Raw genomic sequence first — 27,635 nt, 5'->3', positions numbered from 1 at the left:
GAACCAGGTTTTCCTCAAGGATTTTGCCTGTGCTTAGCTCTATTCCGTTTCTTTTTATACTAAAAAAACTCCCTAGTTCTTTCCAAACAATAACATGATGCAGCTACCACCATTCTTGAAAATATGAAGAGTGGTACTCAGTGATGTGTTGGATTTGCCCAAACATAACACTTTGTATTCAGGACAAAAAGTTAATGTATTTGCCACATTTTTTGCAGTATTACTTTAGTGCAAACAGGATGCATGTTTTGGAATATTTGTTATTCTGTACAGACTTCCTTCTTTTCACTCTGTAATTTATGTTACTATTGCGGAGTAACGATGTTGTTGATCCATCCTCAGTTATCTCCTATCACAGCCATTAAACTCTGTTACTGTTTTAAAGTCACCATTGGCCTCATGGTGAAATCCAAGAGTGGTGTCCTTCCTCTCCGGCAACTGATTTAGGAAGGATGCCTGTATCTTTGTAGTGACTGGGTGTATTGATACACCATCTAATGTGTACAATTAATAACTGCACAATGCTCAATGTCTGTTTTTTTTTTTTTACCCTTCTACCAATATGTGCCCTTCTTTGCAAAACATAGAAAATCCTACCTGGTCTTTGTAGTTGAATCTGTGCTTGAAATTCACTGCTCGACTTAGGGACCTTACAGATAATTGTATGTGTGAGGTACAGAGATGGAGTAGTCATGTTAAACAGTATTATTGTATACAGAGCGAGTCCAGGCAACTTATTATGTGACTTGTTAATTAAGCACATTTTTACTTCTCAACTTATTTAGGCTTGCCATAACAAAAAGATTGCATACTTATTGACTCAAGACTGCTTTTAATTTTTTATTAATTTGTTAACATTTCTAAAAACACAATTCCACTTTGATATTATGGGGTATCCTGTGTAGATCAGTGACACACAATCTGAATTTAATAAAACAATTCAATACTACTAGCCACCTAGCAATTTTATGTTGGCTTTAGCTATCCCAGATAGGTTGAGGCAATCAATCAAGTTAGAGTAGCTAGCTTGTCTAACTATCATCTTCGCTGGCATGCCTGCTGGCAAGATCGGTAGACTTTAGAAAAGCAAGCAATAACTAAATGTACTCAATAAGACTCACATTCCTTTCAATATTTTACCCATATTTTAGCAGAGATGCAGAGAAGCATATTTAGTTTCTTTAAAGAATAACCACTAATCAGGAGGATACAGACAGCTCAAAAGGTATGCTTAGATATGCAGAAAAACAAAAGTGTTTAACATAGAATTAAGCATAATGATTATGGCTTTAGATGGCAAGACAAATATGTGTAATGTGTTTGAAAAATGCAAAATTCTCCAACTAATGAACAGGACCCAAGTCCCCCTCCTGACCACCCCCAAGCCATCCTCACATACTTTGTGCCCCTCATATTTTTGGAGTACATGACCCCCCTGATAAATAGTACAGATATTCAAAAATTACAACATTATAAAGAACATTAATTAAACAAAAGTGAAGGCATTTATTCATTACTGTATTTCATCCATATGCTCTGTTCCAATGTAGCAGCGTAGTGACGTTTGCGCGTGTTTTACGCACGCAGAACATAGCGTAGCCACATAGCATGCTCTGCACTGCGTCATATCATTATGGGAATGCGATACTGTTACTCTGCAGATATTGATTGATTTTATTGATATGTGTTAGGACTTGTAGTGAAAGGCGACATTTAGCCTTGCATTAATCCCTTATAAATACTTCAACTTTACGTACCTAGAGGGAATYGTTTAAAATGTAAAATGCTCAAATCATATGCTCTTATAAGAGGCCTAATTTGTCGAATAGTATGCACCAGTATTTAGGTTAGCGTTTCCCTTGTAGCCCATGCAATGGTCTACCTGTGTGCAAACAAACCCCCATCAACAAGGGCGTCTATCTTTCGCAACGTCCATGTTTGTGTAGGCCTACATGTAAATATTTACGCATTCAAACCGCCGACAGACAACTAAAATATGAAGCTTACTACCACCATGGCTATTGGCTACTGTTCAGATAAATGACCAGTTAATTTCTGTTATTGGTGCTTATTCCGCTCACAAATGTGCTCTATTCTAGTCAGACAGCTGCGGCTGTTCTCGTGAACAAAAGCGACAGGCGCGCGCCAGCAGCTGACATCTCCAGTCCTGCGCTGAAGCCTGTCTCCATATTCTGAATGTACCTAGTGTCTCATTTTTATTCGATTAAATATAATTTAACATTGTTTACGAATACATGATTCATTTTAAATAGCATATCTGTGCTGTAGTGCCGAGATTCGTTCTGGGCAGGTGTTTAGGCGTTTGTTATTCAAGGTTTTAAAATGAAGACCACGTTTTACGCTTTATTTTGATACTGAAGGTTTGGATTGATCTGCTGTTGATTTGGGCAGTTGATGACTGGTTTGGGGGCTTATTGTTTTAGGACAAAGATCATCTCAAGTCTGGACTCGCAGGAAACCAAATACTGGCATTTGTTTTTCATACCACTTCTACTTTGGAAATACTGTGAAATAAGACAAGGTTTTAGTGTTTGGTTTTAAAACACTGGAAATATTGAAAGCATACTCATTTCATGTCTTGATGATGCCTACTGTCAGATCCTGAAATATAGCTGCTTATTCAGGTAGGCTATATCAAATTTGGTTCAGTCAAGTCTTAAACTGCTAGGCTATGTTTTGTTCATTTTATGATAAGTTTATTTTAAAAACATTATCATGTTATCTTGTTTCAGGACCATGCTCTCAACTGTAGGCTAGTATAGGCTAGTGCTGAATAAAATATTATAATAAAGTGGTAGGTGTATATTGTAGACTATATGGTAAATATTCAGTTTGAGACGATACACCATTGATATATGACATCTTAAAATATTTTAAATAAATATTTTATTTAAATATATACATATAGTTTTGAACAAGAATGAAATCCTTACCTTATGCACTGCAATGTGTCCTGTCAATTAGTGAGCTTACCTGTTGGGCTTCAAAGCACGGATGCCAAAATTGGCATTTGTCATCCGCCACCCCTTAAAATGATGATTTGTTTAGTAATATATGAAGAAAAACATTCTTAAAAATTACATTTTAAACTTCAGGAGCTTAATTACCTTCTCATTGTGTGAGTGGAAAGCTCCTTGTCCCAGTGGATACATCTCTGCACTTTTGGAGAGGGACACTTGGAGACAATGCTCTCTTTTTGCTTGATTGCATCATATTCACACCATAATATTTTCCTCTGCATTCAAATGGTCTGTTTCAATAAAACGGGGTCTCTGTGTGTCCAAAATATCCCCTAGCAATGATTTTGGGCCACTCTAAGAGGCCCCAAGGCTTGGTGAATCCACAAAAACCCAGTTGAAACTCTCTGAGAGCTCATTTGTGCAGCAAGTGACAATTGCTTCTCAGTATTGGCTGTATGACTGGTGGATGGGCCATATGATGTGAAAGCCATTGGGGGGGAGGACAGAGGGAGTTAGGGGAGGGTTATTTGCTATAGGGCCAGTGGCATACCGTTTGAAAGGGACATGTTGGTGCCTGTGGGACTATGTACCCAAATAGGCCCTTACTGAGCATCTGGGGCCTTCTGTATTTTACAGTAATGGTTGAGTCCAAAATGAGCACCCCTACACATTCAACTTACATGGAAGTGCCCCTTTTGCAGGGATTTCTGGGAAGAAGAAGGAGGCTATCGAGGTTGGGACTTTGGAGAGAGAGAGGTATAGAGAGAGGCACTTTGTAAAGGTAAGAAAAGCTATGTTCCACTATGGTTAGGGTGCCATTGGATGAATATGGGGTATATTGAGACTCTAATCTCAAAATATATCCAGAAAAATTGAGGTTTTCAGGTGCTAGGTGGTGTCTGTATAATGTTATAGAGAAGGGAGGGTCAGGCCATTATGCTGTGCATAAACAAGGAAATATGGAAGCACGGCTAGGGGGAGCCATAGCTGGGAAAGGAAGGGAGCTTGCTGGCTCTATGCTACTGCAGAGGAGATGTTGGTTGGATTTAGTACTCACAAAGTCAGTAAAACTCCGGAAGAAACTGTATTGTTGTCTATTGTGTTAATTAGTCAGTTATTGTCAGATTTATATTGGTCTCAGGGCTGTTGTCCAAAGGGAAGTGCCCAAACTGCCTCACAGGCTGTGCTCTGTAAAGAAAGATGGGAAGCTGTCATGATTGAACAATAAGAGACAGAAAATTATTCAAATAAAGAGGAAACATGCAAATGGTAAACTTTGTAAAGATTTTAGTGTGAGATAACATGTAGAATTTAGTTAGCTTGCTCTGCTATGTGCTTTTTTAGAGAGCTGTAAAGATGGCCGCTCCACTGTAGGGAGAGTGGTGAGAGTAACTGCCCACTTCCTGATTGAAGCACCATCGCAACAGCTTTGTTTGCATTCATGCTCAGGCAAAATGTGTTGTTTGAATACAAATTACCAGCTTTAACTTAGAATTAAGTTAATTATTTTGGAAATAATGGTGGTATTTGAGGTTACAGGACATGGGCCTAGACTAACTGCTTCAAACAGGGAGTGCTGCAGTGTTCTGAATCTCTGAAGGCTCAGCTATACAGTAGCACAGTGGTGATCGGTTAACCAGAAAGGGAGACGTTAGTTTAACTGCCGTGGGGCCTGGTCAGCTGTTTCCCTGAAATAACATATTAGGTTGACAGCCCATATACATCAACTTTTCCATGCATACACTTTTCTACTGTGTAGAAACAGTTTACTATGGGATGGGTAGAATTGAAACCACCAGTTATAAAGCATTCAATTGGGAGGAACAGTTAAGCACAGGCTTCATTTGCACAAAGGGTTAAATTTCATTGCCGCTTGCTTACATTTCTGTGATGATGATAGACAGAGTATTAATGTGAAAATGTCTGTAATAGTGCTTTATGTTTCTTAATTTACTTAATTCTTTGCTGCTTTTGTAGTTTTAGAAGTAAAAAAAATGGCCCCCAGGTTAAAGAAAACAATTAACCCTTTCATGACCTACTTTTCAAAGCTGTATTGGGTTGAGTCAGGGGTGATGGGTAACAAGTTCTTTCTCAGATGCGGTGTTATCTGTAAAGGGAAAGACACCAAAAGAGAAATAATTACCCAAATGAATTAGAAATTGTATCCATAGATATATTTCAGATCTCAGAAAGTGACATATGTTGTCTCACCGGTGTGGTAAGGGGCACCGAAAGCCAGATCATATTCTCATGAAAACTGGGCTTTTAATCAGATTTCTTTAAGCTACTATCTCCCCATTTGCTTCTTTTCAAGTGCCTTCTTTCCCCCATATTAATTTAAATAGCATCCTATCCAAACCCACTAACTAATATTTGCCTGAATGTAAAGGGTTAAAACGTGCTCTGGAGAGACATTGCTACGCAGTCCATATAGTTGGTGCTGAAATCTGACTGAGTTTTTTCCCCCATAAAAATATGTACATTTACTGCCCCCTCTGGTAGATTCAGGCACAAGAGTGAGTGGGACCAAAGACAAACAGGCAACCTGGGTATTCCTCACACTATAGTGTGCAGTGCCTCAATTCTTGATAAACCCTTGTCTCCGCCTGTACATGTGGGTGAACTTCTGCCAGAACCCATGTACATTTAGCCACTGTTGTAATCCCACAACTGGGGTGCATGTTTTTAGTGGCTGTGGTCTCAGCAGGCATTCCTATCCTGTCATTTGCACTCAATGAGGTGAGAGACTAAAAGAGAGATTATGAGCAGGCTCTCACTTTGACACCGCTCTCAGTCTGATATCTGTCAAATTCAACTCGTGACTTTGGTACATTAAGGCTGTGCTTTTTCAAAAACACCTTAGTCTACAATTACGTGTTTCTGTAACATATTTGAACATGAGCACAAGTACGTACCACTGTGAAGAATGAGAAATCACTTCTCAGACATTAATCCTCAACTCATATAAGTTAAATTAGCCTCTGAATTCCTCCACTAGAACACGGTGAAATGATCTAACTTCATGTACAGTAATGTCTTTGATGTAGTACTATAGTTATGTCAACCGTGCTGCCCTAAAACAGGTTTCTCTTCCACCAATATTGAGCTCAGTCTGTCGTCTCTGCTTCTCTGTATGACTCAGTGTCCCACCCAGTGGCTGTTAGCGCACATTGCTTCTAACTACCACTCAAAGGGCATGATTTCCTCATTTAGCCTGCTAGCGTTGCTATCGCAGCTACACTGGAGCTATCAGTCTCTTCCATAGAGGCACATTCAACTCGGCTGAAGTGCTGAACAGAGGGCTGCTATGCTTAAAGAGAAAATTGTTAACTCCTTCACTGCCAAATGCCACTGCTACTCCAGATTTTAGACTTCTGTTTTGGTTTGTAGCTACTGTATGTTCTACTGCAGCAGTAGCCATGTGATCCAGCAAAAAGTGGATTGAAGAGTAGCCCCCCCCCCCCATATTATTTTGGCTACATCTCTTCTGTGCGCTCCTTAGAAACAGCTGACAATGGGAGTCAGTTGCACGACAGCTGTGTGACTGTTGTTAGCAGCTGTAAAACAGAAACGCAACCATGAACACCCTCATCTCAGTAGGTCTTTGTGTGCATCATGTGGCATCATATAATAACTTTCAAGATCATGTCCATGTAAACCCACACCTGAAGAAAAACACAGCTAAAACCAAAAAACAACATATTTTGTATTTGTATTTCAAACATGTGGAAGAGATGACCCAGCATTTTACCTTAAAGCCACCTCAGTTTCAGTCGCAGTGATCTAGGTACACCTTTGGAAACAACTGCCACTCTTTGAAAACGTCCATCACTCTCACTCATGCAGGTTAAATTAGCACCGTGAAATTATTTCACTTCATGTAAAGTAGTGTCTTTGATGTAGTACACAACAGTTTAAGCAACTGTGTTGCCATAGTACAGGTTTCTCTTCCACCAAGATTAAGCTCAGTCTGTTGTCGTCTCTGCTTCTCTGTATGACTCGGTCCTGCCCAGTGTCTGTTAGCTTCCATTGGTTCTGACCACCACTTCAGGGGCACGACTTCCACATTTCGCCTACTAGCGCTGATATCACGGCTACTCTGGAGCGATCATTCTTTTCCATAGAGGCACATTCAAAGCAGCGTGGTGCTGAAGTGTTGAACGGGGGGCTGCTATGCTAACAGAGATAGCTGTTAACTCCTTCACTGACAAATACAATGTCTCTGTATAGTAGGCAATGTGATCCCCTTTTAAAAACTGCATGAAAGGCTGTAGAGAGAAATGCTGTCTAATCTCATCTAGAAATTGAAAGGACACTATTAGCTGTGCACAGATGCAGTCATATTTTCCCCAAATCTTGATGGATGTTGTCTTTTCTTTAGGCGTCACATCGATCAGAGCACGAAGTCGCAGTCCAGGAGCTTGTCAAACCCTCCAACGTAAGCAATTACAATTCCTCCACTCACTTGTCAACGGCTACAAATACTTCTTTACAAATTTTACTCAGATCATTTTACTTAGATATTTTACTCACATGGATAATACAAAGGCTCTGTCTGACACTTCTTAATATAGCCTACATACTCCGTTTTGATTACAGCTTTCACTATTTTACCTACATTTCTGTCAAATAATAAGGGTGTTTTATGGAAACTTATTTTGTTTGTTGCTACAACTCTGGGTGTCAGTTGCTCGATAGCTGTGGTACGGATGAGGGCAGCTGTGAACACCCTCATCCCAGTAGCTTTTTGTGTGCAGTTGTATCATCTGGCATCATATAGTGTCTTTGATGTAGTACACTACAGTTTAAGTCAACCGTGCTGCCCCACAACAGGTTTCTCTTTCACCAAGACTGAGCTCAGATATTCTGTCATCTCTGCTTCTCTGTATGACTGTGTCCCGCCCAGTGGCTGTTAGCGTCCATTGCTTCTAACTACCACTCAAAAGGTATGACTTCCTCACTGGAGCGACCAGTCCCCTCCATAAAGGCACATTCACATCGGCCTTGTGCTGAAATACTGAAAGGAGGGCTGCTATGCTAATGTAATGGAGGTAAGAAAGTGACATAAGCTTATTCCACACAACTAGCTTAAATGTCGCCAATGGTGCTATCGGATCGGATCATTTTCTATAGAGCAACTGGTTAGGAAGTTGTCAATGAGGGCGGTCACGTGTGGCGGTCACGTGTGTTTGCGATTAGAGCACCACTGGTTTGAGCCCAGTAAGGGGACGCAGGGACAGTGGAGGAAGCAAAGCTGTTAGTGAAAGCTAAATCAGTGTGCTGCTAACAGAGATGGCTGTTAACACCTTCACTGCTGTCCAATATCAACTGGAAATTGAAAGGACACTATAGGCATCTGAGTCACAGACCAGGAGCTAGCCATTACAATTCTTCCACTCACCTGTCAACAGATACAAATACAGAATTTTAKAGATACAGAATTTTACTTAGATATTTTATTCACAACAAGGATACAAAGGCTCTGACACTTCTTAATGTAGCCTACATATCACCTCCACTTTGATTAAAGCGTTCACAATTTTACCTATATTTCTGTTTTACGTAAACTTACTGCAATGTGTACAGTTTTATTTTAGCTGTTGCTATAGCTCTGTGCACCCCTTAGCTGACAATGGGTATCAGTTGCACGACAGCTGTGGTACTGGCGTTAGTATAATGGATGTCACGCTTCTTGCTTAGCGAGTACCACTTCCTCCTGATTCGGCTCACACAGAGGCTCGAACCCAGGACCTCTTGTTTTCTAGCACATGTGACCGCCCTCCCGAAGCGTCTTACCAGTCACGCCACACAAAAAGCTAGCTATATGGTGGCACAAAGTGGGGAGACTCCAGGGTGAGGAGTAAGTTTTACATATCTCCAAGTGCTACATTAGAAGCTGTCTCGAAACAGCAACCATGGACACCCTCATCTCAGTAGCTCTTTGTGTGTGCAGTTGCATCATAACTTTCTAGATAATTTCCATGTAAACCTTCTGAAGACACAGCCAAAAAAAACACAAAATATTTCAAAAATCTTTTAGCACTTTGTCATTGTCACTCCTCATTCCTCTAGTTGAATTCACATTAATGAAAGATTTCCATGGAAGTTGGCATCACTCGACACTGCAGCCGTGGGATAGTGAACCAATCAAAAGTGGATTGAAGAGTAGCCTTTTCCCCGTAACCCAATCAGCATTGTGTATGCATGAGCCACTCCCACACCCTGCCCTTACATGGCACGGAGGACTGGCCAAGGTCTTACAGATGGATGTAAAGGCTGCTAGTTCAGAGACAACAGAGCCACAATACCAAGACCACTACAACTATTACTACTACTACTACTACTACTACTACTACAGAACCACAACTACCAAGAGTACTACTACAGAACCAGGAGGGGAACAGCTTCCGACTTGACTCAGGTAAGATTCGATTACTAATCATAATTTTAGATTAAATCAATGGACATTGAATTTATCTAGCACAATAACATGTTTTTTTTGGTCACAATTTCAGATTGAATAATGCTAGTTGTAGATCGCACTGATATCAAAAGACGTAATCCCTTCCAATGATTACATAAAAAATGGTACATTCCTCAATGGGGCGGTAGGGTTGCCTAGTGGTTAGAGTGTTGGACTAGTAACCGAAAGGTTGCAAGTTCAAATCCCCGAGCTGACAAGGTACAAATCTGTTGTTCTGCTCCTGAACAGGCAGTTAACCCAGTGTTCCTAGGCCGTCATTGAAAATAAGAATTTGTTCTTAACTGACTTGCCTAGTTAAAAAATACTCTGAGAAGAGTATTTAACTAACATTTCCATCTAATGTGTGACATACATGGTATTTTAAACTCCAGTTTCAGAACTGGACAGCAACCATTGGCTGCAGCAGAATACTTTTAATGTTCTGTTTGTTAAAAATAAGGGGCATAATGTTGTGTCCCAATGTTGTAGAGAGTCAGCCGATGTTCAAAGAGCAGACTGTAATCTGTTCTTCAGGTGTATGACAATATTCTATTATTATTCAGCTAAATTCCAGATGCAGTTGCAGAATGTGCGTACACACTAAAAAGTTTATCAAAGATTCACGAGGCTGCTTTGTGAATATTCTGAATACAAGTCAAAGCAAATCACCCCACATGATTGAAATGCAATGAGCGATGTAAATACTAAAATACTCTCTTCTCTCTCTAGGACGACAGTGAAGTCGTATGTGTAGCAGCAGCTATGAACAAGGAGACAGTGGTCATAATCCTACAAGGCATGGAGAAAGTCTCCTCCTTCACCGCCACCATCAACCCACTCTTCGACATAGTCACTGCAGTGGTGAAGGTGACAAAGAACCTGGTCGCCAAAGACCTCACCCAAGACCTCACCCAAGACCTGGACACCCAACAATTGGGCCACATCCACGCCAAGCTGGAAAGCATCTCCAAGACAAACCAGCAGATTCTGAAGCAGATTCACCTGAACGAGGTCAATGAGAAGTACAGCAAGTATGAGGAGTATATCAAGCACCAGTACACCGCCCTCAACACCATGGTGGAACAGTTCAAAAACCACCCTGAGGGAAGCGAGCGCTACATGAAAGATTTCCAGGAAGTCTATGAGAGAGACAAGGATACCCTTGCTCTAGACACATACTACAGCAGTGTCGTAAAAGAGAATAAAACTTTTGAACAAAGGGGTTTGCTGGAGGTGTACCTAGAGCACTACAAGCAAAACCGAGACGTCATGGAGAAAAAGTGTTCCCAACTGTCTAATGTCTTTCGCATGGGCCTGATGACACTAATGGCATATACGGTGGTCACAGAGGATGATGAGGTTGAAGTCAGGGAGAAATGGGCCCCCAGGGTGAAGAAAATTCAGGCCAAGATGGATGAGGTGCTGGCCCAGTGTGAGGGGAACTGATCCTCATCCACTCCCAGGGTCGGGTGTGCATATGAGGGCTTTAAAGGGATACTTTGGGATTTTGGCAATGAGGCCCTTTATCTACTTCACCAGAGTCAGATGAACTCATGGGTACCATTTTTATATCTGTGTCCAGTATGAAGGAAGTTAGAGGTAGTTTTGTGAGTCACTTCTAACTAGCATTAGCGCAATGACTGGAAGTCTATGGGTATCTGCGAGTCATCTAACTCGAAGTAGATAAAGGGCCTCACTGGCAAAATCCAGAAGTATTCCTGTAAGGTTAAAAGCTGTTTGGAGTCTAGTCCTCTTCCCTCAATTTAAAAAGAAAAGTAATTTCCTTTTGGGTGGTGGGCGATATTCTTTGTCAATGAATGGAATGGATTAAATCTACATTGTATAATATTTTGCTATAATCAGTGTTGCACTTCAGCCCTCATGTTTTCTATTTACCACTGCTGACTCTGTCATTTATTTTCAGAAATGAGTCTGAATGCATACTTTATGGTAACCTTCGATTAAGTGTACTTTTGCTTCTTGACTTTTTCTAAATAAATGCTTTTTTGCACTTGTTATTAATTGTTATTAATTTTTATGCTCTTACATGGAGTTATGTAATCACCAATGGTGATAAAATATAGTCCACTTTATTAGGTTCAAAACACTTACACAGAGAATGTTACAAAGCGTACAACATACTGATGAAGTTGATTTTCAACCGTGTTGGCCAGTGTTCATTTCAAACTATTTACAGAGTTACAGAACTTCAGTGAGTGTTTAATTTAACTAGGAACACATTATTTTTTACAATTACGGCCTACCGGGGAACTGCCTTGTTCAGGGGCAGAACAACAGATTTATTTTACCTTGTCAGCTTTGGGATTTGATCCAGCAACCTTTCGGTTACTGGCCCAACACTCTAACCACTAGGCTACCTGCCGCCCCTAAAAAAAGCTAACATTAACTCTGTGTAGTGTGGAATAATAGATACTTTTTTGTCTTAAATGTAACACTATTAGAGTTTAAAACATTGACTTTTCTTTTTTTAAGAACTTGTCAATAGATTGCTCTACTCTCTCTCTTTCTCTTAGACTCCTGTCTCTCAATCAGAAGCTACCATCCTCCCCAACCCTTTCAAGCACTACCTGGTTTTGACTTCTGTGTCGTGACCCCCTGCTTGCCATCATGTCGGAGATGGAGATCGTGGAGGACCGGGCCAAGCTGAAACAGGGCCTGGTGAAGGTGCTGCAGTGTGTGGCCACCATCTCATCTGCTGCGGCTGTGGTCAACCCCATTTTTGGCGTGGCCGGCTCTCTAATCCGAGTGGTGCTGCACCACGTGGATGATGAGGACATCCAGACACTGAAGCGTGAGTTTGGCTCAGTCAACCGTGCCCTGGACCAGCTGTCCCAGCAGAACCGCGGCGCCCTGCTACAGATCAAGAAGGAGACGCTGGACGGTCAGTACTGCCGTGTGGAGGAAAACCTGCGCAACCAGTTCCGCAAGTTCATGGAGATGGTGGAGGCACGGCCCGAGCACTGTGAGCGCAAGAAGGACGACTTCGAGGAGAGCTACTCCAACGACCTAGGCGACCAGAACCTGCACACACTCTACGAGGGTGTGGTGGGCAAGCCCAAGCTGTTCAGCCGGCCCATCCTGGAGGTGTACCTGAAGCACTCGCAGGGCGACCGCCGCACCATGGAGAACCTGTGCACGCGCCTCACATACCTCTTCTGCATCGGCCTGATCGCCCTCATGGGTTACGCCGCTGTCATCGGAGACGACGAGGAGGGCATCAGCGACGAGTGGACCGAGAAGATGGAGCACGTGCAGGAGAGGATGCAGGAGGCCCTCCAGAAATGCAAGTGAAGAAGAGGAGGAGAAGGAGGTGTAGAGGCTGCTACTTATCCTCCATACGTAGGACTCTCTCCACATTCCCTCTAGGAAACCCCCCATCACTTTTCTCCTTACTCCAGGACAGCTGTGTATACAACGTCTCTATTTATTCAACCAGTTAATTGACTATCAATGTGGATCATAGGAGGTTGGTGGCACCTTAACTGGGGAGGACGGGCTCGTGGTAATGACTGGAGCAGAATTAGTGGAATGGTATCCAATACATCAAACACAGTTTCCAGGTGTTTGCCATTCCATAAGCTCAGTTCTGGCCATTGTAATGAGCCCTTCTCCCCTCATCAGCCTCATGTGATGTGAATTCATTATTCTTTAATGATCATATGGCTATTCACTGTTGGTATCTATGAGTTAGAGGTAAGTAAATTGAATGAAAACAGTTAGTTATTTGCCTCATCCACAGCAGTAGTCAATGAACAGACCTATATAATACGTGCATGTTGATATGGAAACCTGCATACACAGCGGTCTGACGATCAACATTTGGACTGGCTCTCAATTAGATTTAACTATGCCATTCCTATCTTCTAAAGAGTAAGATGGAGTGGTTTTAATGTCTGACAATATTCAGCACTTTTGAAAAATTTGTTCTCGCTGGTATTTGCTGGTGATTTAGAGGGAGACACAGAGAACAGGCTCATTCTGTTGCATGAATGTAAGATTCACCATAATGGGTATCTATTTGAACAGATATATACTCCATGCAATTCTAATAGTGCCACTGATGCAACCTAGCACTTTCAGTAAAAAAAAACATTATCTATACTGTGGACACTATTAACATAGCATGCCAATTGCCTAAATACAAAGACAATTGACTTTACAGTGGGTTAACTGGTATTACTTTACTTATTACTGTAGGTCCTTTGTAACTATATATCTGCAGCTAAATTAACTGTTATTTAGCATTTAATTGGAAATAGCATAAAAAAAACTATTGATAAATAATGCACTGTAAAATCTAACTTAACCAAAATCTAACTTAAAACAAATATCCAAAGTTATCTAAGAATGTATTTTTTGGCGGGGATCCTATAGTTAACCCCCCACACACACAACACTAGCATTATGTTGCTTCCATAATTATTCAACAAAAACACTCGACTGTCTGTCAAAGCGCTTTGGCCCGGATAATGAAGTCAGTGGAATGATAATCATACTGTAACTAACACTAAACACTTGTAGCCTGTTTTAATATACTACCAAAACCGGCCTACTATACTGTCCAAAAACACTACTGTTTCCTTTTCAACCATATTGTTTGGTGTTTGTTTGTTTTCATGAACACACTACATTATGGTGGGTGTGATGTAAGCCAACCAAGTGCAGTGACTACACTAAACTATACGTGAACGTGACAACTAATCGCACAACAATACAAAAGGTCAAAGTATACATTAGCTTTAAGTGCTTCCTCTCTTATTGGTTCTCTTGTATCTCGGATAAATTAAGTATTAGCAAAAATGTTTGTTTGTTTTTACCAAGGGTGCGTTCATAAATTCACTCTGGCCATCTACTACGATTTCAGAGCAGTCTGAGTGTGTCAGAGCGCAGAATAACTGATTAATTTTCGAACACGCAACACCCGTTGAATATGACCGATGTCAATAAACATCTGCAAAGAAAACGTATTTAAATTGTTGCCAGCAGCACAGTTAGTCACCAAAACTCTAGACAACACGAGTGAGGTGTTCTCTCATTTGTGTCTTGAAGTAGCTAGCAAGCTAGCCAACTTTAGCCAGTTAGCTTAGGTGCTTGACTGCCGTTGTGAGGTCAGAACGCTCAGATCAACCCTACTCCCCGGCCAGAGCGTCCATTGTGCCCTCTAAACGCTCCAAGAGCGAAACGCTCTGAATATACAAACGGAGAATCTGACAACACTCAAAATATATGAAGGCCCAGAGCGCGCAAATTACGAACACACCCTAAATAATTCAATTTATGGGGAATTACGAACACACCCTAAATAATTCAATTTATGGGGAATTATCTTTGCTCTGTGACCCCCTTTCTTTTCACTTAATCTATTATATTATTTTCATATTTTGAAGCAATTTACACCAAAAGTAATGTAAGAGATAAAAAAAATACTCAAATACATTATGGGGATGTTTTGTATATGTTTTCGGGATTTTATATATCTTAATTTGTCATAGTAGTTTTTATTTTGATAAGAATCCTCTCATGACTGACCAACAGTGTCTCTCTCTTACACTGTGGTCCATGTTCCGTGTCCCCTTACTGTGTCTTTGCCTAAGAAAGGGTTCGCAAAGTTATGTTTTCTGTTCTTTACTTCATTTGTTCTTGTGCTCTAAAGGACTGCAGTTTGATTTGATCTCTTCTGTGCTATTAACCCCACTACTCAGATTTCCAGTGTTACTGATGCCATGTCTATACTCACAGATCCAAGAGAGCTCTCCATATCTGTGTTTCATAACCCTATATTCAATGGAATGGCTATTCTGTGGTARCAGTCCCTGTCTTTCATATTGTCTTTCATATTGTTTCAACCGAGATYTATGGCTGTTAAATAGTTATAATTCTGTACTGTTAAAATTAATAGATGGGAATATATTTACCACTTTAGGGCTTTCTGAAAATATATGCTCCTCATCTAAACTTCATAGCCTAGTTTTTGTTATGTTGTTCTTTGTTGGCTGGTTGTACTATGCAGCACTATCAATAAAGACTGAATGTAAAATATCACTTGTATTAGATTGATTTTATGCATTCAAATATCTTGAGGCATTCACAATAGTATTATCATTTTAACTTGGTTTATCTCAAAATGATGATGACGGGCAATACATACAGTCAGGTCCATGATTTTTGGCACCCTTGATAAAAAAGTCTATACAATAAATAATACAATTTGATAAAGGCTCAGTGTAGTTACCGTCGCAAAGGGAGGCTGTTAGAGTATTGATAGCATATAGCATTTTTAACCCTATCTTTTGAGACTTGTTAAACAAAATCTCGTTCTCTGAGCAATTGTATTAGTATAAAAGAATAATTGACAAATGTTTTTGAGCATGCAATATAGTCTACACCGTCTTCAATTTTGCTGCCTTAAAATTTTAACTAAAAAGGGACATTCAAAAAAAATCTACAGATCTACACAACCTCCTCAACATTTTCAAAGTGAAAGAAGGTTATAGAAATGTTTCTATACAAATACAAAATAAACTGAAATATCATAATTGGATAAGTCTCCACCCCCCTTAGTTAATACTTGGTGGAATCACCTTTGGCAGCCATTACAGCTGTGAATCATCTGGAATAAGATTCCATCAAATTTGCACAACTCTTAGGGCAACATATATCCATTGTTTTTATCAAAATTGCTCAAGCTCATTACATTTGGTTGGGAATTATTGATGGACATCAATATTCAAATATTGTCTCTGATTTTCATGCAAATTTAAGTCAGGACTGAAACTAGACCACTCAGGTACAACTCTTGGTAAGCCATTCTGGTGTGTCTTTGGCATTAAAATGTGTGTAATTGTCTCACTGAAAAATAAAACCCTATCCCAGGGTTAGGTTTTCAGAAGATTGAGGCAGGGTTTTCTCGAACTTTTTACCTTGGTTTTGCTCCATTAATATTTATTTTGATCCTGACATACTCACCAGTCCCTGCCGATGACAAGCATACCCATAATGTAATGCTGCCACCACAATGTAGTTTTGAATTTAGGCCAAAAAGTTGATTTATTTGCTGTATTACTTAACGGCTTTGTTGCAAACAGAATGGATGATTTGGAGTGGATTTTTTTAACACAGGCTTCTTTTTTCCCCCTTTGTCATACAGGCCAGTAATATGGAGTGAATGTAATGTTGTTGATCCCTTTGTATTTTAAAATACTGTGGTGGCAGCATCATGTTATGGGTATGGTTGTCACCGGCAGAGACTGGGGAGTTTGTTAGGATCAAAATAATTCACCTCAGTCTTTTGAAAACCCTGGGATTTTATTTTTCTGTAGGACAATTACACACATTTTAATGCAAAATACACATGATCCAATTATGATATTTCCGTATTATTATTATTATTTAAAAACGTTTTTGTATAACTTTCTTTCACTTTGAAAATGTGGAGTAGATTATGTAGATCTCTAGTGAAAAAAGTTAAAGGGAGTGTAGACTTTCTATAGGCACAGTAGCTCAGTATTTGTATTATTTATTTTATACAGTATTTTTTGCTCATTTTTCATGATGACATCCATTTTGTGAAGTGCACCAGTCCCTCCTTCAGCAAAGCACCACCACAACATGATGCTGCCACCCCCGTGCTTCACGGTTGGGATGGTGTTCTTTGGCTTGCAAGCCTCCCCCTTTTTCCTCCAAACATAACGATGGTCATTATGGCCAAACCATTCTATTTTTGTTTCATTTTTTATTTTATTTTTTATTTTTTTACTTTTTTATGGCAGTTTTGGAGCAGTGGCTTTTTCCAGCTGAGCAGCCTTTCAGGTTATGTCGATATAGGACTTGTTTTACTGTGGATATAGATACTTTTGTACCTGTTTCCTCCAGCATCTTCACAAGGTCTTTTGCTGTTGTTCTGGGATTGATTTGCACTTTTTGCACCAAAGTACGTTCATCTCTAGGAGACCGAACGCGTCTCCTTCCTGAGCGGTATGACGGCTGCGTGGTCCCATGGTGTTTATACTTGCGTACTATTGTTTGTTCAGATGAACGTGGTACCTTCAGGCATTTGGAAACTGCTCCCAAGGATGAACCAGACTTGTGGAGGTCTACATTTCTTTTTGAGGTCTTGGCTGATTTTTTAATTTTTTTCCCATGATGTCAAGCAAAGAGGCACTAAGTTTGAAGGTAGGCCTTGAAATACATCCACAGGTACACCTCTAGTTGACTCAAATTATGTCAATTAGCCTATTAGAAGTTTCTAAAGCCATGACATTTTCTGGAATTTTTCAAGCTGTTTAAATGCACAGTCAACTTAGTGTATGTAAACTTCTGACCCACTGCAATTGTGATACAGTGAATTATAAGTGACATAATCTGTCTGTAAACAATTGTTGGAAAAAAATTACTTGTGTCATGCACAAAGTAGATGTCCTAACCGACTTGCCAAAACTATAATTTGTTAACAAGAAATTTGTGGAGTGGTTGAAAAACTAGTTTTAATGACTCCAACCTAAGTGTATGTAAACTTCCGACTTCAACTGCATGTTCCTAGGCCGTCATTGAAAATAAGAATTTGTTTATAACTGATTTGCCTATTTAAATAAAGGTCAAATTAAAATAAATGTATAGGGTCCTTTTGGGATTGGCCCATGTGTTGCAAAAAGCCAATCGGGTAGTGACTGTAGTACATGGCTCTCCATCCCTGTTCCTGGAGAGCTACCTACCTGCAGGTTTTCACTCCAACCCTAATCTAGCACACCTGATTCTAATAATTAGCTAGTTGATAAGTTACAACTGGGGTTTGAGTGAAAACCTACAGGAGGGTAGCTCTCCAGGAACAGGGTAGGAGATCCCTGCTGTAATATAATTTCATACCTCTAGGTGTCAGAATAGACTTGGAATCCTGATAACTAAACATTTGGTAACACTGCTACTGTAGGCACCGACACACGATGCCATATAAGTGAATTTAATACCTAATGATAAAGTGCATTTTAATATTTGCTATTAGCTGTCATAACTCATAAGTAGTTATAACATCGTTATAATAAATCACTATGATGTATTAGTGAATGTCATTTTCTTGTTGCCAGCAGATGCTTTTGCGTGAAGATGCTTGTTTCCAGGTAGAACCTATTTGGGTTTCATGTAGAACCCTTTCTACAGAGGATTCTACATGGAACCCAAAAGGGTTCTCCTATGGGGACAGCCAAATAACCCTTTTTTCTAAGAGTGTACTGTACATTTCCACCAGAGGGCCTGGTGTATACCAAACTGTATTACAAAGTCAATGTATAGACCTATGGGCCGTTTTGATAAGCCTCATGGTGGGTCTAAATGAAAAATACATTAATTTGGGAAAATATGTTACTATGAGAGTAGGCTTACTTAAAAGTCTGCTTTCGTTTTAGGCCACTGCACTGTTAAAGAAGAGACATCTAGACAGCGCACACAGATATAGGCTACTCCTCTGTGGTATGTCCCCATGCCAGCCAGAAAAACAGGTTTCCCCCCACACTCCCCTCCCCTGAGTCGGTGGACCAAAACTGAGATGTATTAAGACAAGTAGGCCAACTGTCTGAGACGTAAGATATTGTCTTACCTGCATAACTTCATGACTTGTCGGATTCCCTTGTTTCATGTGCAGTTGGCCTATATGTGCAGCTCCCACACCTTTATGCATCAGTCAGAAGTCGTCGTTTGAGACTGGCCGCTGCATGCTTTAAAGACACCGAAAATAAGATATATGTTTTATTAAATGGCAATTAAATGCCGTTAAATTCAATTGTGTTATGTCATCCGTTTCATAACATATCAATGAATAGAAAGTTATAATTGTGCATTAACCAAATCTATACGCAGATTATAATGATTTATAAATAATGATTTGCGTAATGGTTTCTGATCATGCCGGGATGGGGAGAGGCGAGGCGCGCTCGCGCACCAAGTCTATGGCGCGCACAGAGAGAGAGAGAGAGAGAGAGAGAGAGAGAGAGAGAGAGAGAGAATAAAATTGATGCAATTAATTGTTTTAGACACTAGGGAGGTTTTTCAATTCATTGTAAACGAATATATATATGTAAAATTGGACGAATATTATCAATGTAATTTAACTGTCATATAAGCCTATACAATATTAGAGGCACAATATTATTTTGATTATGAGGTCGAGAGCTTTAGTGATTTATTTACATGTAACAATCACGCACATCCTCAAATTGTATACTAGACTTCATTAATTGGATTTCAATAAGAAAACTCCTGAATACAATGTTGGTTAAACAAAAAAGATTAGGCTAGAAAATATTGTATGTGCTATAGGTAGTACATAAAAGCTTTCCCTGTATGGAGATGCGCTCGGTAAAAGGTATCGACGTCTCACCCATCGATCAATGTCTTAACTGCTAAAACATGTTACACTATCACACGTCTCACTATCACACATTTATACAAAAGTGTTGTACATACCAAATTGTTTTAACCATTTCAGAATAGACAATGTGTGCACATCCCGCACCCATTTTCAAGAGCTGGCTGTTTCACGCAAAGTGCGCAATAGTCTCTTCCAAGATCTTCAGCCAAACGCCTGTACCTGAGAATCTGTGAAAATTAGTCAGTCAGTCACAGTCACATCTATCTTTCCCTCTCTCATAAGAGCTTACCAAAATCATCTAAATGTAAGCACTGGCGGTTAAGACAGGGGAGAGGGAATCCAAAAAATTCTCACGCAATAGTGTGCGCTCCTCTCTCTATCTCTCTATCTCCCCCCCTCTCTCTATCCCCCCCTCTCTATCCCCCCCCCCGTCCTCTTTTGTCTCTAGTATAAAACTGCAGATATTAAATGCGTGGCGGTGAATCCTGTCTCTTTTTGACCCTCTCTAACATCACAGTGAAAAGAGAGCTGTGGGAAAACTGAAGAAAAAAAATCTTAACTGCAGCTGTTGGGGCTGATCGGGCGTGGGGCTGATCGGGCGTGAAGGACAAGTCGAGCCATTACCAGGTAAAGAAACGCTGTGCTGTTGTAAGAGAGGAATGGGTTCTCGAACAACAAGACAGGGGTCAGGCTGCAAGGTGTGCCCAATGTTACTCATGGGGCTTAGCCAAATGCGTGCGTAAATGTACCCATACAGTGCGTCTCCATCATACATGGGCATGAATAAAAACAAATAATTATTATATTATTCTACCTACCCAACTGCAATAGTTATTAATTACAGTTGGAGTAATACAAATGTAGAAGTAAATTAAAGTCAGTATCAAAATTTGCTATATGTTTTTTTTTTTTTTCTCAAACATTGGAAATTACAATACAGACGTTGCAAGAAACATAATTTAAGATATTCCAATAAAACACATCTAATATTTATTTAGGCTTGGTTAATTGGACATCATGTATTTGAAAATGACGCAGTGTCTGTATGACGGTCCATCCTCTACGGATTGTGGTCTGACCAAGGACGCAATATCTAGCCTACTAGAGTTTGCAGACAAGGGATGCTAGGGATTTTTTAAATATATTGCTTGAGTTTGGTCGGTTCTGAAACCAAATGAGGCATAACAGACCCAGTGTGAAGGGCTGCGCACACCTCTGTCTATTTCAGTCATTTTATGACATGATAAATGTATCATCCTTTTGGCTTTAGATTGTCATTTGTTTTACATGCCAATGTTGCATTCTCATTGCAATATTTTATACAGATTTTTACCTTTGACCTTGACAATATCAGACATATAAAAATGTAGCTCTTGTATACAAGCATCTCTAAAACGTGTCTGTAAATAGTGGCATAGTGACATTCCTGGCCAGTGATTACACTTGCTGCCTGACTACAGCACTTTATTGATTTAATTATGATATTCTATGTATTTCTTTTTACTGACTGTCAATCATTAAAGGGGCAATCAGCAGTAGAAACCATAACAAAAAACACCCCACTGCGATAACGTTTGTAACGAAAAAATAAATAATCACAAACAGTGCTATGGATGATTGCCCCTTTAAGATTTAATAGCGATGTGGCCCATAAATGTGTGTTTTGCTCTGTAACAAGGTTCTCAATATTATTTGTAAATGTCCAAGTGTGTTACTCTGTGGGGAAAACTGACACCCTGCGCCCCAATAAGGATTTGAATGTTAAACTGTTATTATAGGGCATTCAATCACTTTATTTGAGATTACTGTGCAGCTTTTCCCTCCTGATTTTGAGCATGATTCCTGAAGACCGGCACACCTATGCCAAGCATTGACACATAGTTTAACTTTCCTATTGATTCTCCCTCCAGAGCATGGCAAGTCCTCTGGAGAAGGTGGTGGCCCAGAAGAAAGAGGCCATCGAGGCTGTGATGGAGAGTTTTGAGCGAGGGGCTGAGGTGTTGGCCAGCGCAGTAGGCGAGCTATTCCCTCTCTGTGTGGCAGCCGCCCCTGTCCTACGACTAGCCCTGGACAACGTGCAGAGCAAAGAGGTCTTCTATGTCAAAGAGCAGTTCCTGGCCGTGAGGAACAAGCTGGACGTACTGTCCACCCAGCTGGAAGACATTGATTGTGAGATTAAGAAGGGCCGGCTGGATTCCCAGTACTTCTCGGTGGAGGAGAACATCAGGAACCAGTTCCGGAAATACATGGACATTCTGGAGGCCAAGCCACAGTTTCAGGAGGTCAAGAAGAGACTGTTTCTGGAGCACTTCTCCAAGACCGGAGGGGAGAAGAACCTGTATGTGCTGTATGATGCTCTGATGGGCACCAACAGCTTTGGGGAGTCCATCTTGGAGGTGGTGGAGAGGTAAAGTMTTCTTAACCATGCTAAATGGACCTTTATGCACCTGGGGAGCATGGTGTTTGTTGAGTGTTTTAGTTCGAGAACACTTGTGTTATCAATTTGAACTGCTAACTTGTGATTATGGGAAATAGYATGATTACTTTTATTGTTATTCATAACAACTGAGTGGTTGGTTCTTCATCTGTCTCAGGTATGAGGCAGGAAACAGGCGCCTACTGGAGGACTTCTGTGTGAGGATGAAGGAGCTCTTCTGCCTGGGCCTGATTGCCCTGCTGGGCCACTGTGCCCTCACCAAGGGCCCCGATGAGGAGCAGGAAACCATCCACGTCTGGAGCAGAAAAATCGAGGAAGTGGAATTAAAGATGAAGGCATGCATCGAGGCCTGCGTAGCAGCCTTCCCTAAACAGGCCCACCTTGACGCCCAGCGTCTTCTCCAGGAAAAAGAGGAACGCAATCTTCAGGACACGGCTCAGGTAGTACAGGAATTTCTCACCAGGAAGTACGACTGGGTGAGCTGGTCGGTCCGAGTGGTCAACCACTCTGGCAGCAGCTATCATAACTGGCGTGCCGGGGACCACTTCCAACACATGGCCGGTCAGAACTGTTTTGAGGTGCTGCAGGTGAACGATACCAACCTGGTGGTTTCCTACAGCACCAGTCCCCAACSAGTGCCCCGCGACTGCATCCGGCAACTGATGGAGGGGCCGGGGAAGAAGGGTGATGCCCAGGCCGTGGTGGAGGTCCTGGAGAAGCAGCTGACGGGGTTTGTGGTGCATGCTGTCAGTCACCATAAGGAGTGTGAGGCCACCTGGAGCTTCCCTGAGGACTGCCACTACTGGGAGAAGCACAAGAAAGTGGCGCTGTGCATACACTCAGAGTGATGCGGATAGAGGTGCAACAAGTCAGACAAATAGGGATCATTATGTAATCAACCTGAAGGGTTATTCTAAATTCTGAATTGACCGACTCAAAGAGGATGTGTGGGGATTTATAGTAAATGGTGATGAGGTTTTGTGACTACGCCATGCAGTTTGTCCTAGCCATTACATAATACTATGCACTGTGTATAGCAAGTAGCTTTGGTGGCAATTAGATTCACTGTATAGAAATCTGAATGTATTGCTAATTGGAGGCAGTGTTACAATAGTCCAGTGTTCGCAGAGTACTTAATGAACTGTATATGCATTTTATTATAAGTGACTAACCCCTACCATAACTTATGACCACATTTTACTCAATACTCTCTCGTAGTTAAATAGCTTAACTCAATGCATCTTACCCTACTGCCAAATAGGAATAACCTTGCTGCCCACAATTCCAKAGAGATMATTTTGCTGAGATTGCAACTCGTGAGCTGTGCTCTCATTTAGTCTCTCTACGACACAGGCTGGCCTACATTACAATGAAAGAGAGCATGGAAGCTATTTTGCCATCCGMGAYAACAACTTGACAGTGTTCTCTACTGTGCCTTGTCTTCACAATACACTCAAKCCCTTGCTTCTGATCCCATAGCAGGCATGTTGCAGTAGCAGAACTTTAAGGGTATTACCTCCTGAGCTGTGCCTGTTTGTGAACACATTATTTATGCCAGTTGGTACAGCATGGATGTGAAGTGATGTTTAATTGACTAATCTTTCTAATTCCTACTAATTCAGTCATAATAAAAACAATATCCGAATTCTAAATTTGTCATTATGCTTTGTGACAATAAACGGCAACACATCAGCTGTTATTGGATGTATATATGTGTGTCTTGCCTGTCTTGTGTAAACATGTTGACGTCTATTGCCATTAAAGCAAGCTAGTGCACCCGCACTCACTGGGGCCCCTACTAATTGAATTGATATTTGCACATAAGTCAGCGTTTCCTGTCCACAGCTTTGGTTTGATAGTCTATGAATAACCTTTGGCTGCGCTAATATCCTGAAGACGAGCTCCAAAGTGCTTGGATCAGCATGATGGAATCACACATTATCGGTGTTGGAGGTGGAGAGCGGTGGAAACGGCCATCGTTTCTTGGCCGGTGGAGTAGCTATACGGTTCTGCCAGGGCTTTAGCCTCAGTGCTACACTATCGGAAATCAAGCCTGTCAACATTGATTGAGRGCAGTCTGTAACATACAGTGCAGTAGGAAATAGACCTTTTTAATCATCCTCTTGTCTTCCATGCATCCTCTCAATGTGTCTAAGGGATGTGTGAGGAAAACAGGGGTTAGGAGATTTCTTGTTGTTTACTAGGGTGYCWTAATAGGGTAACATTGCTCCTCTCTGAAGGTTGAGTTTCATAGTCAAGGGTATGAGTTCCATAAGAAGGGTCTCATTGATCATACATTTACCACCATTGAAAAACAGGTGGTGTTGAAAAGAGATAGAATGCTYCAGACRGATGGGTGTGTCAAATATTCACCATTAAAGAGCACTTCTCTTCAAACACACCATAAAACCTGTCCTGCAGACCACTGGTGAAATGCATCATCACAACAGGATAAACAATGCCARAAAGTTGAATTTGCCAACTTTGCCAACTTTTTCCCAGGAGAACGGGACATTGGGGTTAACAGGGCATCCCTGGACTTCATTTTGCTCTTCATGCAGCCTAGCATAGTATGCTATAGTATAGTATATAAGTATGGAAATAATTGCAACGTCTCAATTCATAGGCTGAGGGGGTTTATGTTTTTCTTTTTTTAAATACAGGATTGAAGCCATGTTGTCCCTCTCCATGGTCTGTTTTTCACTGTAGGTTGGTCATTAGTTCAGCTCTTATTACATAAACCATACAGCATAAGCCCATGGAACGTCTTGTATTCATTAGTGGTTCTGTGGGCTTTTCCTGGGTAACGTCTATTGATCCATGGAGCTCTATTCCAGCATAAAGAGCTTTCCCTGTGATAGCACGTCAATTCCAACTGCCAATATGGAACGATCAAAGCTTCTGCTTGCTAGCCTGATATATTGAGAGAGTCTGCTTTGTGGGGAAGGAGCCAAAGCTACCTTGTTCATCTGGATAAAAATATTATCTGGTTTCTCCATCATGAATGAGAAATGTTGTATGGTGACATGGAGTAGGTGCTACTCTGAAGACAGAGGGCGCTATCAACAAACAGATCAACAGGCTTCTCGTCTTCTCCAAGACTCCCTCAGAATGACAGATTTTGCATGTTGATTCTCCACAATCTGCAGCTGTCTCAAAGCAGTTAGGGATTAACATTTGAGGGTTTTTTACCACATATTGTGCATGACCGTGTTTGATTTTTTCATACCAGATTATTTGCAATACGTGGTAAAATGTTAAACCTTTCAAAACTAGAACATAATCCTAATCTGAAGACATTTTCCAAAACATCTTGATTTTTACTTTCACTTTCATAAAGTATTCAATGATTCCCATGATTCAACAGGAGCACATGTAGCTAAGCAGTGGCACTGTTGAATGTCAGAGTATTGATCCCTGTCTTCCATCTCCAAATCTCCCCTAGATACGGACGAAATAGAATAGAAGCGACGGCTGACATTTCCATTGGAATCTATGCCTATATACTTCCACTCTGTGACAATCAGCATTGAGGAGACAGGACACCAAATCAATCATGTTGTTTGCACAGAATGGCTGAGCCCCCTAATGTTAGGAGACATTAATGAACAATCAGCAACAGGTTTGTTGGATTTAATATTTTAACATGCTTAGGCATTCTAATAAACCCTATCTAGTAGATCCAAAGGCCTGTTTAAAGACATGTTCTTCTCCTACTAGCCACGTTTACCCGTCTTCAGGAAGAAATCGCAGCTAATATCAATATTTCATAAACAAATGAGTGATTTGATGGAGGGCAGCATCAGAGTGGCCCTGGAGGGTCTGGATCAATGGCAGGATGGCTCTGCCTGGCTGTCTCTGCCAATCCCAGCCCAGGATAATGTTATTACCCATCAGTCCGAGTGGACCATCGACCAGCCCGCTGCTCTTTAAGTGGGCTAATCTGATAAAAAGCATTAAAACATTTGTTCAGTGACACACAGCAGCAGGTCCAGCCCAGCACTCAGGATCGACTCTCTAAAAGGTCTCTCTCCTGGCTGGAGGATCTGCGGTTGGGGCTGTAGTCAGCTACYCACTTCTCTAGGAGTAGTGGTATATGGGACTCTATGAAATAGTGTATGGAATGTCTACAGAACACATCTTTATGGTGAAATACCATAGAGAAAGTGTGTCCAGTGAATACAAAACATGTGTTTTTGCCATGTGCACTGCCTCAAACAGTTCCCTCATGTTGGGCAACCCTTCCGGTCTCCCCCCATGCCCTCAGTGCTCTCCCCTCAAGGCCCCATTAAGTTTGTGCAGTATACTGTAGACTAGACTTCCCCCAGCAAAATTTCTCTCCTCATAACGGTTTATACATCACGTCAGCAGCCAAGAATCTCAGCAAATTTGTTTGTCATGGCTGTCTCTCTTGCTCTCTTTCTCTCTCTCTCCCTTTCTCTCTCTAGGAGATAAGAGCCAGAACTTCTTGTTTGCTCTCCTCCCCCACACTTACCCTCCTCCCCAAACTACACACAGAGTAGTTCCTCTTTTATACTGTCCAGCACATTAACCCATTTTGTTAGAGGACTCATCCACTGTAGCCTTGTATGAGCTGGGAGTTAGGGGCTACGGAGTGTGTGTGGGGAGGGGGCTAAGAGGCCTTCCCCCTGGGGAGGATAAGGAGTGTGAGCGAAAGCGTGAGAAAGAGGAAATGGAGGAAGGGAAATCAGGAAACCACACAGCAGCGATCTATGATTGTCAACGCACAGGAAGTAATTGTTTGGAATCTACATAGAATCCCCATCTAAACAATATACGTCATAACTGGCTGTGTGGATTTTTAATTAGACATTAGTCTTTCAGGGAAAATGTCACATGTACAGAAGAGAACCAGCTTCAACCTCAGTCTGGGTGGTTCCCTGTAGCAGGACTATAAATAGTCCCCCAGGCTTGCTGTTATTTGTCTGTCCACAAAACTATTAGTGAATTAAAGTTGTAATCTGTATATTCATCTAAACAATTCAGTGTGCTCTCTCTGTTCTCTTTTTTTCTCTTTAGCTCTCTCTCTCTCTCTCTCTCTCTCACCCCCACACGCACTCACCTCTCACTCTCTTACATGCACATATACTGTACAACCAGTAACTCCAGAACTTCAGCATGGATAAAATACAATACATATTCTTSAAATTGTTTGAATTTCTTACCTTGTCCTTCGAGACTGACACCATAGCAAGTTCCATGTGTGCAACTTAAATGGTGTAAAATTGTCTGTAAGACAAAATAACATTCTGGATTACAACACTGTTGCAAGTATAACAGTATCTAACTATTTAGCAGACTTTGGTGGACACTCATGGTTACCCTATGTGGTCTCTCTACTAAGCACAGTGG

General features: G+C 41.0%; 2 protein-coding genes and 1 long non-coding RNA gene across 6 annotated transcripts; 2 read left to right on the top strand and 1 right to left on the bottom strand.

The window, feature by feature from the left end:
- Positions 1-828: 828 nt before the first annotated feature.
- Positions 829-27,635, bottom strand: LOC111959191 (uncharacterized). 3 transcript variants are annotated; one of them, XR_002876625.2, is made up of 5 exons: positions 27,449-27,635; positions 19,921-20,052; positions 19,055-19,172; positions 5,021-5,088; positions 829-4,169 (listed from the first exon to the last, which is right to left on the bottom strand). It is a non-coding gene; the product is annotated as an uncharacterized lncRNA (long non-coding RNA). The 3 variants fall into 3 exon arrangements; XR_011474872.1 differs by lacking the exon at positions 27,449-27,635 and having other exon boundaries at positions 829-3,047; positions 3,129-4,169; positions 19,921-20,202; XR_002876624.2 differs by lacking the exon at positions 27,449-27,635 and having other exon boundaries at positions 19,921-20,202.
- Positions 3,683-15,504, top strand: rpz (rapunzel). Of its 2 annotated transcripts, XM_023980677.2 has the most exons (4): positions 3,683-3,762; positions 7,363-7,419; positions 9,054-9,402; positions 10,174-11,462. In XM_023980677.2, the coding sequence occupies exon 4, from the start codon at positions 10,207-10,209 to the stop codon at positions 10,888-10,890; it is 684 nt and encodes a 227-aa protein (XP_023836445.1). In that variant the 5' UTR covers positions 3,683-3,762; positions 7,363-7,419; positions 9,054-9,402; positions 10,174-10,206; the 3' UTR covers positions 10,891-11,462. The 2 variants fall into 2 exon arrangements, with proteins under 2 accessions (XP_023836445.1, XP_023836444.1); XM_023980676.2 differs by lacking the exons at positions 9,054-9,402; positions 10,174-11,462 and adding an exon at positions 11,979-15,504.
- LOC111959189 (protein rapunzel) lies at positions 20,279-23,970 on the top strand. The gene is made up of 3 exons (XM_023980674.2): positions 20,279-20,452; positions 21,736-22,232; positions 22,420-23,970. The coding sequence occupies exons 2-3, from the start codon at positions 21,739-21,741 to the stop codon at positions 23,108-23,110; spliced, it is 1,185 nt and encodes a 394-aa protein (XP_023836442.1). The 5' UTR covers positions 20,279-20,452; positions 21,736-21,738; the 3' UTR covers positions 23,111-23,970.

The sequence above is a fragment of the Salvelinus sp. IW2-2015 genome, linkage group LG35 (genome assembly GCF_002910315.2).
Source record: "Salvelinus sp. IW2-2015 linkage group LG35, ASM291031v2, whole genome shotgun sequence".
In the NCBI taxonomy this organism is placed as follows: Eukaryota; Metazoa; Chordata; class Actinopteri; order Salmoniformes; family Salmonidae; genus Salvelinus; species Salvelinus sp. IW2-2015.
The sequence above is the reverse complement of the archived record's forward strand: the minus strand, read 5'-3'. Positions and strand labels throughout refer to the sequence as shown.